The sequence below is a fragment of the Eleginops maclovinus genome, chromosome 10 (genome assembly GCF_036324505.1).
Source record: "Eleginops maclovinus isolate JMC-PN-2008 ecotype Puerto Natales chromosome 10, JC_Emac_rtc_rv5, whole genome shotgun sequence".
NCBI lineage: Eukaryota > Metazoa > Chordata > Actinopteri > Perciformes > Eleginopidae > Eleginops > Eleginops maclovinus.
Window position 1 is genome coordinate 1,388,962 of NC_086358.1, and position 18,027 is coordinate 1,406,988.

The following is an 18,027-nucleotide window of genomic DNA, read 5'->3' on the forward strand; positions in this document are numbered from 1 at the left end:
ATTTCTCCTCCTGTCAACACGTAAATCAGACAATACTATCATAAAAAATGCATGCAAAGTGTTGCAGAGTGATTACACTACGCTCTTGAAGTAAGAAAAGGAGTCGTTTAACTCACGTAATATGAAGGGGAGGGTTCTTTATCCCAGCTCATTTTAATAATTGCACACAAAGGGAGGTCAGTTTCTGTCAGTTCTGTTTGCCAACCCACAGCCTGGTTTTGCTTCTTGTTGCAGCTTTCAGAAACAGGAGGTGCTTTTGCAACCTGACTTCTGATTCCGAGAAGAGAGGCTGCTTACTGTAAATGGTTAAAGCTGGATATGAACTAGAGTGGAAAAGGACATAAATATAAATGGATGCATAAATAATGAAGACATTCATCAATAAATAGATAATTAAATACATGTTGTTGAACAAAGATAAAAAAAAACTGCCTTCAAATATTTATTTATGTTTTGTGTTCTTCATCTTTCAGTTTATTTATGCATCTATTTATTTATTTATTTGTATCTTATACATTATTAAAAGGACATAAGCGTAACATAAATCTAAAAATACATCAAATATGTTTGTGTGTTTGTCTGTATATGAATTTCAATTTTTTTCAACATATCTATTTCAGGAAAGGTTTTTTATTATTAGCATTTATTACATTACATATTTATTAATGTATTTCTGTTTATACATTTAGTCATTATTTATTTATTTACATATTTATACATTCATTAATGCAATTGGTTTTTATGATGCTTTCGTCATTTTGTGCCCTATTCTGTTTCCCCTCTTATTAAGCTACCAGTATTTTGAACAGTAATTTGACCCTTATTCAGGTTTTCGAAGCAAATTGAAATGTCCTATTATAACTGCCCTCATAATGTACGTGTGAATGAATTGTCATGCATGATCCTTGTGTGATAGACTAATACTAATTATATGGCTTCTGTTTGACATTATAAATAGTGAAAAGTCTACTGTATTAAATTGACAGTAACATTGTGTGATATATTGTCACGTGTTACCATGTCATTCATAGTATAATTTTATAAAAAGGGACAAAAATGATATGTATTTGTGTAATATGTGTTTCTTATAAATAAAAAACACGCATCATTTTTAACGTCGCCGGACTGTGCGTCTGACGTCACGTGGTGGGCGTTTCTTACGTGAACCGGAAGAGCAGGTGCACCACCAAAAATCATCCGAGCATCTTTTTGACAACAAGAAGCGTTACATCAGAACCTGAACCAGGACCCACAGAGAGGCCTGTAAATCTGTTCCTTCTTCTGGAAGAGGATCACCTGTATCTCTCCTGTTGTCTGAGAGTCCGGATCATCATGACTCTGAACCAGAACCACTCTGAGTCCGGAGGAGGAGTCATCATCAACAACAGCGAGAGGTTAGCACAGAGTTAGCATCAACAGCTAACTAATAACAACAACCGTTAAAATGTCCGGAGACACAGTAACGTTGTAAATCCGTCCTGTGTATAATACATCTACATCTGTTCTTAGGGCCTCAGAATGACTGCTACAAGCATCAGCTATTGTATTATGCTGAATCTAAGGTGTCTAACCGAATCCTATTTCTGTTTTGTCTATTAACCTCTCATTTGATTGGATTTAAATAGTAAATACCACCGTATTTATTATCTTTGTTTTTTATATTATTCAATTGAAGTGATTTCATTGAATTGTGTTGGTATTGTATTATCACTTATGTTATTGTATTTAAGTTGTATTATTATATCCTGTTATATGATATAAATTGTAAAATGCCATCTTATTTAATTACCTTTTTATTCAATTTAATTTGTATCATTTTATTTGATTAACCACTTATTTTACTTGAATGTTTTCTTGCTAATTTACTTCTACTACTGTTTATTATAGCTTTGAAAATTAACACAATTGCTGCCAATATATTTTATGTTAACCTTCCCATGGTTTTAGTTGCTTGAATATAATGTTGGATGGTTAAATCTTTACCAAATAATCACATTTTATACTTTGTAAACTATATTGTGTGTCAAAATCTGAAAGTAACTCACAAAGCCATGTGTAAAGTAAATGTTGTGGAGTAAAAAGTACAGAATTGGCTTTCAAAATGTAGTGCAGTAGAAATCTAAAGTAGTATAAATGATCCCTGATTAAATGTACGTAGTTACTTTATTTTATGATGGAATTATTGTCCAGGGTAAATGTTATGTAGTCTATCATGTATTTCAGTGTCTGGCTGCCTGCTGTGTTTGTCTGCATTACCATCAGGTTCAGATTCTTCTAGAACTCTCTGCATGATGAACCACTAATACAGCTAAAGTCAGCTAAAGTCAGCCTAATCCTTTTACTGCACTACTATTCACCGAGAGAGAGAGAGCTATGTTTAGGAACAGGACAGTTGCTCAATAACCCGGTCATCTATTATTCTTAAGGCCGTTAAATCAAAGAGTAATTTAGAATACACATAATAAAGATAATGTGCGTAGAGAGATAGAAAACCTGCTGTTTTATTCAAAGCCTTTACCTTAAAGATGTCTGATCTCACAATTACTTTACAGAAAACAATAATAATATACAGAACTAGACATAAAAACAACAACAACAACAACATTAAATAAATCAACATTTCATTGGTTTATACACCTGCATCTGACTAAATAGTACAATTAGATAACGAGGGGGAAAGCAATACAGCAGAGATACAGACAGACAGACAGACAGACAGACAGACAGACAGACAGACAGACTCTAAGTATCCCACCTTACACATACTGAATAAACAGAGTACTCGGTGTCCCTGTTACCATGACGCTGTGATGTCTTGTGATCCCCTGGTTGTGTCCCTGTCCTCAGCGTGTTGATGAACTACGATAACGTGGAGCTGGCTTTCTGTGACGCCGAGCGCCTGCCGGAAGCTTTCAGGAAGAGCAAGAAGGGAAGCATCTACCTCACTCCGTACCGGGTGAGAGACGACCCCTCTCTCCTATCAAACACAGCGTCCTGCAGGGGTCTGAGTCCACTCCCCGAGTCCTGCAGGAAACAATGAGAGTGTGTGTGAGTTGATGTGTGTGCTGTCGGTGTTCCAGGTGATCTTCGTGGCTAAAGGGCGTGATGCGCTGCAGTCCTTCATGATGCCCTTCTACCTCATCAAGGGCTGCGAGGTCAAGCAGCCGGTGCTAGGAGCCAATTACATCAAAGGAACCGTCAACGCTGAGCCTGGAGGTGAGACGTGTGTTAGGGCTAAAGACCTGAGACCTCACCCTGAGAGCACGGCCCGTCTCTGCTGCAGCGCCACATTGTGTGCACGTCACAGCTGTGTGTGTGGAGTGTGTGTTTGCCCTACTCTCTGTATCTGAACGTGTTCCTGTTTGTGCTGCAGGAGGCTGGGAGGGCAGCGCCTCGTTCAAGCTGGTGTTCGCTGCAGGGGGGGCCATCGAGTTCGGACAGTACATGCTGCAGGTCGCCGCTCAGGGTACAGGTTTGCTGAATTTAAGTTCTATAACCGTATCCCCTTTTTATTGTATTTACTGACCACTCATTTTATTGGATTTAAATTCCAAATACCCTATTATATATAATACTGTTATTTTAATAATCACTTACTTTATTTAAGTTGTATCATTTTATTTTATTAACCACATATTTTACTTTAATGTTTCCATTTACTTTTTATTATAGCTAAATTTAATTAGCAAAATTGCTGCCAATATATTTGACGTTAACCCACTCATGGTTTTAGTTGCTTGAATATAATGTTGGGTGGTTAAATCTTTACCAGATCATCACATTTTATACTTTTGAAACTATATTGTGTGTCAAAATCTGAGAGTAACTCACAAAGCCATCTGTGAAATAAATGTTGAGGAGTAAAAAGTACAGAATAACAACAGGTGGTTCCCTGGGGAGGTTGTGAAATCAAAGCCTTAAGTTTATGAATAGGTACCAGACATTAGAATACAAACCTTTTATATTCATTTTACACGTACAATGAAAAGAGAAGAGCTGCTCCTTTTTAAGGTGCCATCAAAACATACACCAACACCAACACCAACACCAACACCAACAACAACAACAACAACAACAACAACACGCAGCATTCATATGTAAATAAGTAAAGTACAGGAATCATATTCAGTAGATGTGGTAGATAACGATCTAAGACAATCTAGACCCTTCCAGAACATGTCCCTTTAAAGATGGACCCTTTCCCCCCCCCGCCTGGAAGCCTGGAGGCTAACGGTTCAATAACAAACTGAAACTGAACTTGTCGTGCTGCGTCCATAAATTTGAGGCAAATGTTCCATAAAAGTCTTTGAATTTGAGGATGTTAAAACCCTGAAGCCGTCCTGAAGTTGTGTCTGATTTTCCTCTGTCCCCCCCCCCGCAGCCTCCAGAGGTCAGCCGGTCACCGCTGGGTATGGCGGCGGCTGCCCCTACACGGCCAACGGGGCGTACTCCTACCCTCCTCCCCCCCCGGCTAATGGAATGTACCCTGCCGGACCTCCGCCCGGCTACACCTACCCCAACCCCCCCCCACCAGGTAGGGGCTGCCTTCATCCCCACATTGATCACCATTGCACATTTCTGCACAACACTTCCACTTTCAAAAGAAATGCTCTTCTGCTTTTAAATGCTGGTTTGCTGAACATAATGCAAGTACATCTGTAATGACTGGAAGAGAAGGGGGGTGGGGGGGTTACAAGGATGCCCTATAAACACACCACTCATAGAAAGATGCATTTCACAGACATGCACACACTGTTTGGAGCTCACTGAAACTAAAACCACTAAACAAATACAAGTCTTCATTTATGAAATTGTAGGAGTGCCTTTTTGCACGTTGCATCCCTGGTGCAGTGTGGAAGAAAAGGACGGGGTCGAATCCTAACGATAATATTTTGTAAAGTTCATTAGTTTATATTTTCAATTATTATTTTATTCTAATGTTTATAGAATTGTTCTTCTTGAAAACCTTTTGAGCTTTTCTTTATTTGCTGATCTGTTTATCTGGTGAAGGTTTGATCTGTGTGCTCTGTTCTCTCCAGGTGGGTTTTACCCGACCCCTCCGGCGTTCGATGCCAGTGCGGCGTACATCCCCCCCCCTCCTTACTCTGCTCCTCTGGGCCAGCAGCCCCCCCACAACCCCGACCTGCCCTCCTCTGCAGCAGGTGAGCCCCATCCATCCGTCCAGGTGTAATCTTTCAGTCGCGGCACAGCAGACAGAGAGTTCTGCAGAGGAGAATCAGGAGGCTGACGTGTCTAATTAGGAGCTTTGTAATGAAGCGCAAAAACACGGTAAAAATCAACCAGTTAAAGAAAAGAACGGTAACAGAGAGGACGGATCAGACTGACTTTAGGAAACGGAGGCCTTTGAATGGAACATCGGTTTGTATCTGATCCCAAATAGTTGATTAATGCATATATTAATTAAGCCCCGCCTCCAATGCCAGTTGAACAAAGCTCTGATTCATTCGTCTTCATGGTTTAATCTGCGCACTGCAAAGACAGTTGAGCTTCACTTAACGTCCCCCCTCCCCCCTCTCTTCCAGCTGAGGCCAAAGCAGCCGAGGCGGCTGCGAGCGGGGGCTGTGCTCAGCTGCCCCCAACTCACGTCTACCTGCCGCAGGTCAGCCATGAGATCTCCATATTTCTCCAGCTCCCACAGCATGATGCTCTTATCTTACTCTCTCCCTTCCTCTCTCCTCAGGACCAGCCTCCCCCCTACTCCCCTCCAGAGGACAAGAAGAACCAGTAACCTGCCCCCCCCCCCCCACCGAGCCTCAGTGTTTCTGTCCCACGTTCCCATTAAGCATCCATTCAGTGAGGTCTTTGAGAGGGTCCGGCACAGTTCCCTCCCTCATCGTGGTCCACCACAGTGTAGTAACCTGCTGTTTTAGCATTCATTATATTTGCAGGTGTCCCAAAAAACAGTCGTGCCGCTCACCTGTAATCTCCTCGACTGACTTTGCTAATCCGAATGCAGTGTTTTATTTTTCTATAATTTGTGTGTACAGGCTTTTAATAAGTAGTCTAGAGAGGTTTTCTAGAGGACACTACACCCACTAGCTTTTGTAAAGATGGCGAGCTTTGACACGTTGAACTGGAGGAGTTTAGAGGACGATGAGGAGGCCCCGGATCCTGCATCAGAGCAGAGAGTGTGTTTGTATCTTAATTATCTCCCCAGCCCTTCGTCCAATCTACTTCCTGTTTGGTTTGCTGAGAACCCGGTGGATTATGATGCCCTGTGGGGAGCAATTCGGATCAGCGATTCTTTAGAAGACTGTGAAAAACAGCCACTAAAACAGGCCGTCTGTACAGGTGCCCTGAGCGACCAAAAAGGACGTCTTCAGTGTCTGAACTTTGACTTTCTCCCCGAGCATTAATGAAATATTTAACTGAGGCTCTACAGTTTTAATGGCCGTGTTTGCACGCTCCAGCAGCGATCACATCCCCGTTCCTTCCTCATGTCAACAAATATCCAGACGATTTAAATCATGGAAACATCCGGAGTGTTTTCTTTCTTTCTGTGCTCGTGATCCTATCTCTGAGGTCGGGGTTTCACTCCTCTTCCTCTCCGCTCACTTATTATCTCTGAACTATCTGTGGCTGATTCTCTGCACTTTCTGAATGCTATGCATCGGGCTCCTGTTCGTCATGGCCGTGTGTATAATAATAAATATACTGAATAATAACAAAGCTCTGTATTTATTTCAAACTAATTTATTGAACAATTCATGTAAAATGGCTCAAAAAACAAAAAGCATGGTCTGGACTGATGACTGTATGCATTGGATTTTATTAAATGGATCTTGATTCATGTGAAACACAACTGTCTCTTTATTTATCCCACTTTCACACATTGAAACCCTGGCTCACAACCGTTACCATCTTTATTCTTTGTAGAAATCAGAGATTTCAATCCGTCTTGTGAAGAAAACCAAATGAAAGAGCTTTTTAAGCACCAGGGAGGAAACAGGCAGTAAAAAAGAAGCATATTAAGGATGTACAATCATTCAACACAGAGAACTGTAGCAGTGCCTCAAAACTCCTGATATTTTCACAGCTGGAAATTCATCAACACTGCAGATTTGTTTATGATTATAATGCAGTGAATAACATACGGTACAACATGCCAACAGTGATAGAGGAGCTCCTGCTTAAGTGCATTTTCATATTCAACATATTCCAGCTTCAGAAGAGGGGAACGCTTCATGTGTTTCGGCGAAATCGAACCCGAAGATGTGCTTTTCCCTTCTTAGAGTTCATCGTCAACAGCCGGACGACTTGTGCAAATCCACTGCAGATTCCCCAAAGAGAGAGAGAGAGAGAGAGAGAGAGAGAGAGAGAGAGAGAGAGAGAGAGAGAGAGAGAGAGAGAGAGAGAGAGAGAGAGAGAGAGAGAGAGAGAGAGAGAGAGAGAGAGAGAGAGAGAGAGAGAGAGAGAGAGAGAGAGAGAGAGAGAGAGAGAGAGAGAGAGAGAGAGAGAGAGAGAGAGAGAGAGAGACACACACACACACACACACACACACACACACAGCAGATCCCAGAACAGCTCGCTGCAGGCATGATAAGAAAGCTGATTCTCAGTAGTAATGTGGCTTTCACTTCACAGGACGATGCCTCAGAATAATATGGACTATATTCTGGACGACCTGAGTCCCACCCTCGCCGTGACTCCAGCACACATTAACAGGGCAAATAAAGTGTGTGCATAATTCTTACAGCTAGATTTAAGATTTTTTTAACCAAAGTTTAAACCAATTTCACGCTTGATTTCTGGCTGAGCGTGACATTAATGCGAGGCATTTGGTTCATTTAAAAACGAGACATATTAGCCATTTTAATATGAATTCAGGCTTAAAGCCGGCATATCGGTCTAACGTCTCGCAGTGAGAGGTTAACAGCACCGAGGCACTGAGCGTTGCAGGTTTCTTATTTTACCAAAATCTGTGGTGTTATGGTTTCAAAAACACGAAACTCGTGAACGTGAACGATCTTGTTATGTTGCTTTTACCGGCAGATATTGTCAGATGAAAAACACTTTAAAACAGTGTAAAAAATGCTTCAAGACAAGAAGAGGAGTGTGGTACTGAAGGGAAACCAAGTTCAGGCCTGGTGTGTTTCTAAAGGTCAGTTTATTAGCAGTAATTATTGATGGCTGGTAAGAAAACAACAATAAACCAAAGCCAGGTGGACTTCTGGAGTAAAAGCTGCCAGTTTTTCTCTTAAAACCAGGACTCTTAAGGTCAGATTAAATGCCTAAAAGATGAAAGAGAGGAGGAGGAGCGATGTACCAAAGGATTTAGTCCTCAGTGATTCTGTTAAAACCAGTGAGGATTAAAACCAGTCCCTCAGCAATGATGACTGTGGTGAGAGTGATCAGAATGAACCAGAACCAGGGGGAATCTGTGGAGGAAAAACAGCCTGTTCTTCTGCTTGTAGGAAGGCGTTTAACGGGGGGGGGGTGTTCATGTGGAGCAGAGCGTGATGCTGACCCCCTCCCCGATCCAGCATGCGGGGAACAGCTCCCGGCTGAAGGCGCAGTGGAAGGCGTGCAGCCGAGTCTGCCCGTCCCCGTAGTAGGTGAGGGTCCCGGCCTCGTAGTCGAGCAGCATGCCGATGCGGCGGTGCTGCGACGGGCCGGCCAGCGCCTCGCGGCGGCCCCCGTGCCAGGCGGCAATCTGATGCTCGTCCAGCTGCAGGCTCCACGACAGGTCGTTCATTCCCACCATGCACCTCTTCCCCTTCTCCTTCCTGGGGATGGTGTCGTAGGTCACCTGAGGAGAGGAGGGGGAGGGAGAGGAAACAGGAAGTGAGTGTAGAGACTGAGAGTGTGAGAGGGAAAATCTGGAGGTTTCTTCTTCCACATAGTGAATGATGTCTTGAAGAACGGAGGACGCTGTTTACCCCCAGGTTATACATATCATAAATAACCACGTCATGCTGGCTCTCACCCCCAGGTAGGCCCAGGGCTTGGACACCTCCAGCTCCCAGTAGTGCCGGCCGTTCTTGAAGCCCTGGAAGCAGAGCACCTGCCAGGTGTGGTCGAAGCGGGCCTCGTGCACCGGGACGGATTGCGGTCCAGAGGTCAGGTGCTCTGCCCGCCGGTTCTCCTGAGACAGAGACAGGTGACTGTTGGCCGTGCGGGGGTCAAAGGTCAGCAAGCAGCGGACTGCAGGAGGAAGAGAGGGAATCACTTTGAAGCAGGAACAGATATCATGTTTACAGTCTGTGTGCACGGCTGCAACACGTATAAGATAGATGTAAGATTACACTTTACTAGTACTGTTAAATAAAACAGAACATACTATACTAAGAGCCTTTTAAAAATACTATACCGTTTCATGCATACTATGACATTTTTAAAAGTAAAAAGGTATAAAATCTAACTAAATACAAGCTTTGATTAATTAGTTCATTAAAGACGATCACATTTATCAAACTTCACATAAAAAAGTCCAAAAAGGAAGATATTTAGACACAAATGCAGATAAATACGAGGCTGCCCTTATATTTATATTCATTTGTAAGATTTGTCAAAATGAATTATTATTCATGGCTTTTTTAAATACTATACTAAGACTTTTGAAATACATTTTTATGACAAACATTACTTTGACTTTGTTCGACTTTTCTCTGCAATAACTAAACTTCAGATTCACTGAGAAAAGCCCCAAAAATTAAGGTATTTCAACAAAAAAAAACGTTATTGTGGCTCAAGTGTTGAATAATTAACAAATGCACGAGACAATCCATCCACTGTTTGGTTTTCAATCATTGGCCAGTGAGAGGAGGACTTCTCTACGATGCAACGACAGGACGACGGTTCAAAACGTCTTGTTAACTATTTAACATTTGATTTACTTTGGAGACAGAGCGGTAGGAAACGTGAGAACGTGGCGTCGGAGCTCTTTCAGAAAAGAGGCTGAAGTCTGAAACCTGACACGCGTATTGTACACGCGGCAACACCCAGCTACACGTAGCAACACCCAGCTACACGCAGCAACACGTAACAACACGCAGCAACACGTAACAACACGCCACAACACGCAGCAACACGTAACAACACGCAGCAACACGTAGCAACACGTAACAACACGCAGCAACACGCAGCAACACGCAACAACACGTAACAACACGCAGCAACACGTAACAACACGCAGCAACACGTAACAACACGCCACAACACGCAGCAACACGTAACAACACCCAGCTACACGCAGCAACACGTAACAACACGCAGCAACACGTAACAACACGCAGCAACACGTAACAACACGCCACAACACGCAGCAACACGTAACAACACGTAACAACACGCAGCAACACGCAACAACACGTAACAACACGCAGCAACACGTAGCAACACGTAACAACACGTAGCAACACGCAGCAACACGTAGCAACACGTAACAACACGTAACAACACGCAGCAACACGTAGCAACACGTAACAACACGTAGCAACACGCAGCAACACGTAGCAACACGTAACAACACGTAACAACACGCAGCAACACGTAGCAACACGTAACAACACGCAGCAACACGTAACAACACGTAACAACACGCAGCAACACGTAGCAAAACACGGTGCATCAATCGTTAACAGGATATAATATGAATGCATGTGTTTGTGTTATTTTCTAGAATTCACTCATGGAGATTAGAAACCAATAATGTGCTTTAGTCAATATTTGCCTTTATATCTAAATGTAAGTCGAAGCTTTTTCCTTTACTCTTAACTGTACCTACGAGTTATGATTATAAGACTCGTTTATAGTAAAGCATGGAGTCGCAGCAGAGACCCTACATACTCCTCTTTAATGAAACGTTGAGACAGGACTCACATGCACTGAGGCCCTCCTTCCCCCCGGGGTGGCAGGGAGCGGCTGGACTCGGCACCACAGCGAGGACCGGCCTCTTGTCCTGCGGAGAACCTACAGAACAACAACCAGATTCAGAACACGGAGCAAAAATCCAGGAACGAGCTGCAGGACATTCCATCTAGAACTCCTGAGGGTACCGTCTTTGTCCGGACCCACGGCGGTGCTCACAGCCTTCTCCAGATCCTCCGACACCAGTTTGGAGACTCTGGACAGAACGTCCGTGACGCCGCTCAGCCGCTCCTGCAGGGTCGGAGTGACGTCAGTGGGAATGTCTTTGAAGTGGGGAACCTGTATGACCGTAGATTCCTGTGGAGAGACAAACTCTTCAGTGACTGTGTTTGGATGAGATTCCTCCTCCTGTAGTCTTTATAGGCTGAAGGTAACAGAGACTAGGAGGTGAATTGGCACATCTAAATGTACGAGTCCACTCTCCATACTCGGTCCCCACTGAGACTTCAACCGGTGACCCTTTGGATCCCAAGCTAAATCCCAAAGGACTGAGCTGAGCGTCCTTTTATAAAATAAAACATGTATATTTCCTCTTACCTGTGGGGGCTATAGATCCATCTAGATTGTGTTTGTATGAGTGTGTGAGTGTTGGAGATATTGGAAAAGGTGTCTGCCTTATTTTGAGCTCTTCGTTATCTCCCACTTTCTCACAGCAACAGTTAACTACATTTAAGAGGAAAACCCAAACCCACCTTGATGAGCTCGTTGTCGGGCAGGTTTCGTACGGCGTTGATCTCCTCCTGACTCTGGATCAGCTTCCGGCAGCGCGTCTCCAGCTCAGAGAGCCGAGCCTCCGCCTCGCTGATGGCTTCCTTTCGCTGATCCTCGATGAAACGCTGCGTCACTTCCTGCTTCTCTGTCAGCATTTTAATCAGAGAGGAGAACTTGGTGTTGACCCAGGAGGACGTCTGATCCAGAGTCACCTGGGGAGGGATTCAGAAGACTCTGTTAGTGGTGTATTTATTCTTATTTATCCACACTAATCTCAACTTTCATGGGGGAGTAAAACCCCAAATGCTTTAAAGAGGCCCTCTGACGCTCATTTTCTGGTTCATACTTATAGAAGTGCAAATGTTACATGGTGATGTCACTATGTCTACCTTAGCGTGATCGATATTATCCGTCAGGTCGCTGGTATTTTTCTGCGTCTCCTCTGTGAGTTTCTCCACTTCCTTACTTTTCCTCTCCAGCAGCAGCTGTGAAGAGCAGACCACACATTAGGACTCAAAGTCACATGAATCCAGACTCAACACAACTCTAGGCTTTAACATATGTCTTGATGCCCTCTGAATCGTCTTGTTGTACTCATTACAAGCGAAAACTTTTCTGTTGTATTTGTTTTTGGAGCAGAATTTACTCCAGCGTATTCGCACGATTTTCCCAACGTTTAACTATTTTCCAGGCCCGGGAAATCTGATTTAGAAAAACCATGAACTCAGTGATGTACAGAAACGTTACTGTCTAACTTAACCTCTTGATTTTCCCTCTCCGTCTCCAACAGCACCATCTTGTGGCTGGCACACTGGTTGATGGCGCACTCGCAGCACACAGACATCTTGTCCTGCTGGCAGTAATATACCAGAGGCTTTTTATGCCGGTCGCACAGCAGCATGGCTCCCCCCCCGTCTCCCCCCTTCACCACCTCCCTGCAGGAGGACGAGGTGTTCGCTGCCTCCGTCAACACCGACAGGGACACATTGCGCTTCAGGGCGGGCCGGGTGTGGAACTGCTCCTGGCAGATCGGACACATTGGGCCGATGGCCGCTTTGCTCTTGGTGTCCCAGTGCGTGGTGATGCACTGCTGGCAGAAGGTGTGTCCGCAGGGGATGGTGCAAGGGATCCGGAAACGCTCGAAGCAGATGATGCATGTCAGGTTCTGAGAATCCATCTCTGAGAGAGCAGACATCTCTGTGACGACAAGAAGAAAAGAGGGAGACGTTGGTAATGATTAGTGGAGAAAGAAAATATGTTTTCATGGATGTAGAAGTAGTATATTTTGCCAGAGGTGAAATAATTATTTAGAGGCTTTACTTGAGTAGGAGTACCAATACATTTGTAATACTTCGGTAAAAATCCTGTATTGTCCTGTATATGTATTCAAAATCTAACCTAAGTAAAAGCACAAAGGTATCAGCAAAATGTACTGAAAGTATAAAAAGTAAAAGATATATTTCTCTAAGTTCTGATTGACTTCTTGTTAAATATTTCAATAAAGAGTTAGTCCACTAATTTAATTAAACTAGACATGCATTTAGTTAAGCCACTGGTCATGTTGGAATCAGTGTATCACTGTAGACTTTTTATAATGTTGGCAAGAAAACAACAACTTCCAAAACATGATCAAATATTAATTTGGCCTTATTGTTGACGACACATGCATTACTATAATACAAGCATTTAACCAGGATCATTTATGCCTTTTTTCATCCAAAACCAAAGACGATAGTGTATCAATATCCAGATATCGAGCACTAATATCAGTGTTTACATCTGTAGCACACCATGACAGTAACTGCTTAACATATCTGTAATTAAGGGGTTAATACAATCCCATATGTAGCCTTTAACATGGAACAAAAAGGCATACAAAACAAACACAATAGCACCATTTTATGCTTTGTAGATGGAAACCACCGGTAGAAAACAAAACAACTCCAGAAGCTAACGTTAGCTCGTTTAGCATTAGCCTGAATTCACGTCCTTTGACGTCAGGAAGGACGTTGAGAGACACCATTCACAACAGTATGGGGATTATACTGTATATTGACATACATTTTACACTCATTCGTTTATAAATAACACAAAATAAAAGGTTATTTCTTACCACTTCTTTACATTGGGCCTCAGCATCTGTGAGAATCTGACGGAGCGTCACGTTCCTGGTGACGCGGTACGTAAACATGACGCCATGACGTACTGACGGGAAAGTACTACTTCTGTTGCCAAGCTGTTTTGGTGAGAAGTATTTTAAAATATTGATTAAACACGCTTTTTAATAAGATTTGTCTTGTTACCAAACTCTTTAAAACGTTATTTATTTATTTGTTTTTATTTATTTGTCGTTTAGCTCCTCTCGGCCACCGTACTTCTGAAAAAAAGCGAAGTCTTCATTCCAACATGGCGCTGCGCACAGCCCTGCGAACTGGAGCAGATTTAGGGGTCAATAATGCCAGGACTTTCATCACTACAGGTATTTTAACTCCAATTTCCTAATTATATAATGTTTACATTGAAGTGTTTTTGGACGGTATTGTGTGTGTGTGTGGTTACATCAGGTTAAAGCAGATCTCCGTTTCGTGCTCTGTCTGTGGGGAAACACATGTAACCAAGCTGCATACACAAAAGTGACAAATTACATTTAAAATGAGTTGTGCATTGGTTAAAAACAGGTCATATTGTAATGTTATAGTGGCAGCACTGAAAGGGTCATCCATGTCATATATCAGCTGCTTTTGAGAATATGCATGGTTGGAACTTAACTAAATACGACCACTCACGTTATTATAAACATTAGAGGCTCTTTTACTATTTCCTTTACTCCATTACAATTCTCAGGAAGATGTTTTCCTATTTCATGCATCTGGTTAAATCTGTTTAGAGCACAAAGTACAGCTTTGGGAACGATACTTGAGTATTTATGTACGATTAGGAGAATGTGCTTAAAGTATTCAGAGTGAAACCTTGAAAGTGCTCATTACAGGAACAACACTACAAATATTTAACTATTTAATAAATATTTTAAAGTGAAAGCACACATTTAAGAAGCTGGAGCTGTGAAATATTTTTGGACTTAAGTTTAATCTATACAACATAATGATATTTTAGAGGTGTTTCCTTAGTGGTGTGTGTCCATAACTAGGAACCAAATCTGTACAAATGTAATGGAGTTAAAAATACTAAATTAGGTTCCAAAAGGTCATAGATTAGAAGTATAAAGTAGTATTTAGTGAAAATACTCATGTTTAGTACCTCAAATGTGTACTTGAGTAAATGTACTTCCCACCTCTGCTATTGACAATAAAATGGCACCCTGTGGATGGTGAATAAAGTGCTTTATGACTGCTGGATGTCTCCACAGCATTCCTCCGCCGGCTGGTTCCTCCTCTGGGTCCGATGCCGAACGAGGAGCTGGACTCCACAGACCTGGAGTCTCTAGAGAAATACCGGAGCTACACCCGGTACCTGAGGAAAGCCGAGGAGGCCAGGAACAAACCGGCCTGGTGGAAAACCTACAGGAGCTACGTGGAGAAACAGGATCCAGAGCATGGTGAGAAACTATGGGGTGAACATGTCCATAAATACAATAAAATAATGCGAGAATTAAAATAACTTTAAATATTCAACAATTAAACTTTAAACAATGAGAAACTTAAATAACAAATAATAATAATGAAGTGATTTTTATCATTGAGAAACAATGTGATAATAAAACGTGTTTTCATTAATGAGAAACTTTCCTAGAATATTAAGAAAATTATGAAATGTTTTTTTCCTTTTTTTTAAATAATGGGATGTTAAAATATATATATATACAAATTAAATTTACAGCTTTTATTTATTTTACCAATGAGACTCCTTTTTTATTCTAGAGTTGGAAACTCCTCAATGCGGCTCTAGCGTCGCCCCCTGCTGGATGGTAGCTAGATTGCATGACTTCCCTTCCCATACCCTGAGCTCTCTGCCTTTCTTCAACCAGTCTCCTGTGTTACAGCTGCAGAGAAAGTGGACATCGGGCTGCCGTATCTACGCCAGAGCCGACTGAAGGAAGTGAAGGAGAGGACGCAGCTGATGAAGGACAAGAAGAAGGACGCCGAGCTGGAGAGGGCGTCTCGTCTGCGGACTCGTAAGCTCTCTCACATAAGACCATTTTTATTAATGAGGAGGAAATGTCTCCCCGTTGTCGTCTTTGTTGAGAAACACGAAGATGTTTCTGTGAAGGACTTTTTTTATTGTCTCTTTAAGCTGCTTTACTCTGTCTCTCCGTCCCCCCAGTGAAGGTGTCTCTGGAGCGGGTGCAGGAGGAGTGGGGGAAGAGCAGCGGTCCGTTCCACATAAAGAGGCTGGCCGAGCACTACGGCGTCTTCAGAGACCTCTTCCCCATGGCCCACTTTCTACCCCAGGTTCTGATGCAGATCAGCTACAGCCAGGACAACGGCACACAGGTGCATTATGGGAACCGGCTGACACCAACAGAAGTACGTAAAGGATGCCGATCCACACTTTAAATAATGTATCATAGAATCATAGCTGCGACTTAAGTTTTCCGTCTGGTCTTTGAACGCACCATACTGCTCCATCCCTGCATTTAATTATATTTAATTTTCTGCTCGCACATTCTACTTTGTCCTTTTTTAAATGAATATGTTGTCTGTATTTTGTCTCCAGGCAGCGTCCGTCCCTCAGATCAGTTTTGAAGCAGAGGAGGGCTCCCTGTGGACGCTGATGCTCACCTGTCCAGGTAAGTCTTAGATATTATTTCTATCAATGTGATTCAAAAATAACACAAAAGATAACGAGAAACTTCCTCTGAATAGTGAGAAACTTTGTGGAAATCATTTTAAAAACTGTCGCAAAATAAGAGAAACTACAACGAAAAAAAGAAACTCGAACCTTTTTTAAATATAGGAAAACAATTTGAATAATCAGAAAACTGATGAGAACAATGACTACATATTCCAAAATAAAAAGTAAGTATTAGAAACTATGATAATGTTATTCATTTATAACAGGATATTCATTTGTTTTCCACTTTTGATTTTTTTTCAGATGAGCATCTCCTGGATAACGAGGCAGAGTACGTCCACTGGCTCGTGTGAGTAAAAAAAAAAGTCACCTTTTTATTTTATGTTTCATTTACATATTCAGGGTTTGTTTTAAGGACATGGAAGGAGTAAAGTGTGTGTGTATAAATGCATGTAAATAAGTGTGTGGGTGTGTGTGTGTGTGTGTGTGTGTGCAGAGGGAACATACCAGGTGGGTCGGTGCAGGCAGGGGAGGAGCTGTGTCACTACCTCCCCCCCTTCCCCGCCAAAGGAACCGGCTTCCACCGATATGTCTACGTCCTGTTCAAACAGGAAGCACGCATCGACTTCCAGGAAGACGTCCGGACGACACCGTGGTGAGGAGCACACTCAACATTCATCTTGTTATTGTTGGTGGTTTAGTTTACATTGTTTAATTATCATAATTAAATATCATTATAAGGATTTTATACTCATTATTAAATGTTATTATGAGGAGTTTCATATGATATCTCCTCTCCTCCTGCAGCCTCTCTCTGGCCGAGCGCTCCTTCAAGACGCTGGATTTCTACAGGAAGCATCAGGAAGCCATGACGCCTGCAGGCCTCGCCTTCTTCCAGAGCCAATGGGACGATTCCGTCAGCGACACCTTCCACCACACGCTCAGTACGTCCCCGCTCACTGAAGCCTCCTCTCCTGTCACTGTCCGTCTGAATGAAGCTGTATTTCCTGTCTCTGCAGACATGAGGGAGCCGGTGTTCGAGTTCATCCGACCCCCGGTGTACCACCCCCCCCAGGTCAAACACCCCCACCGACAGCCGCTGCGTTACCTGGACCGGTACAGGAACGGGAAGGAGCACACGTACGGGATTTACTAATGAGACTTCGGAACCCTTTCAAAATGTCCGTGTAAATGTGTCGTCATGTCTGGCGAAATAAATGTCATAAATAAAGAACTTTTTCAGCCGTGCTGATTTCAGAGGAGGTTATATTTCCACTTATTGGATCTGTTATCAAGTAGAAAACCTGCAGCAGGAGCTGGTTATTTTGAGAGTAAGATTTATTTCAAATAGAGATAAATAATGCAGAAGAGAATGTAACTTCTCACAAGTATTTTACCCTTTTTATTACATGCTCAGAATCGTTTTATAAATGAGTTTCTCAAAATATGAAACTTTGAATACATTTTTTTGTAAATGACCTTTTGACTTAAAACAGATACAAGTCTAATTAAGACATTTTGTTTAAAAATGCTACCTGGAGAGGAACAGGAAGGAGCACAGCTACGTGATTCTGAGACTTTCGACAACCCAGTGTAGGAACACACTCAACATGCATCCTATTATTAATCACTATTGCTGAAACAGTTTGTTTTTATAATACATTTGAACATTTT

General features: G+C 42.4%; 3 protein-coding genes across 4 annotated transcripts; 2 read left to right on the forward strand and 1 right to left on the reverse strand.

Moving 5' to 3' along the window:
- Nucleotides 1–1,162: 1,162 nt before the first annotated feature.
- wbp2 (WW domain binding protein 2) lies at nucleotides 1,163–6,823 on the forward strand. Its single transcript, XM_063893213.1, has 8 exons — nucleotides 1,163–1,394; nucleotides 2,848–2,956; nucleotides 3,081–3,216; nucleotides 3,374–3,466; nucleotides 4,382–4,534; nucleotides 5,040–5,162; nucleotides 5,544–5,620; nucleotides 5,702–6,823. Exons 1-8 carry the CDS (start codon nucleotides 1,333–1,335, stop codon nucleotides 5,747–5,749), a joined length of 801 nt encoding a protein of 266 aa, XP_063749283.1. The 5' UTR covers nucleotides 1,163–1,332; the 3' UTR covers nucleotides 5,750–6,823.
- trim65 (tripartite motif containing 65) lies at nucleotides 6,771–13,791 on the reverse strand. The gene is made up of 8 exons (XM_063893209.1): nucleotides 13,715–13,791; nucleotides 12,362–12,798; nucleotides 11,991–12,086; nucleotides 11,583–11,813; nucleotides 11,019–11,187; nucleotides 10,843–10,932; nucleotides 8,948–9,165; nucleotides 6,771–8,770 (listed from the first exon to the last, which is right to left on the reverse strand). The coding sequence occupies exons 2-8, from the start codon at nucleotides 12,794–12,796 to the stop codon at nucleotides 8,462–8,464; spliced, it is 1,548 nt and encodes a 515-aa protein (XP_063749279.1). The 5' UTR covers nucleotides 12,797–12,798; nucleotides 13,715–13,791; the 3' UTR covers nucleotides 6,771–8,461.
- Nucleotides 13,763–17,615, forward strand: mrpl38 (mitochondrial ribosomal protein L38). 2 transcript variants are annotated; one of them, XM_063893211.1, is made up of 10 exons: nucleotides 13,763–13,845; nucleotides 13,958–14,080; nucleotides 14,969–15,157; nucleotides 15,587–15,733; nucleotides 15,883–16,085; nucleotides 16,276–16,348; nucleotides 16,657–16,702; nucleotides 16,850–17,008; nucleotides 17,161–17,297; nucleotides 17,373–17,615. In XM_063893211.1, the coding sequence occupies exons 2-10, from the start codon at nucleotides 14,008–14,010 to the stop codon at nucleotides 17,507–17,509; spliced, it is 1,164 nt and encodes a 387-aa protein (XP_063749281.1). In that variant the 5' UTR covers nucleotides 13,763–13,845; nucleotides 13,958–14,007; the 3' UTR covers nucleotides 17,510–17,615. The 2 variants fall into 2 exon arrangements, with proteins under 2 accessions (XP_063749281.1, XP_063749282.1); XM_063893212.1 differs by having other exon boundaries at nucleotides 15,602–15,733.
- Nucleotides 17,616–18,027: the final 412 nt, after the last annotated feature.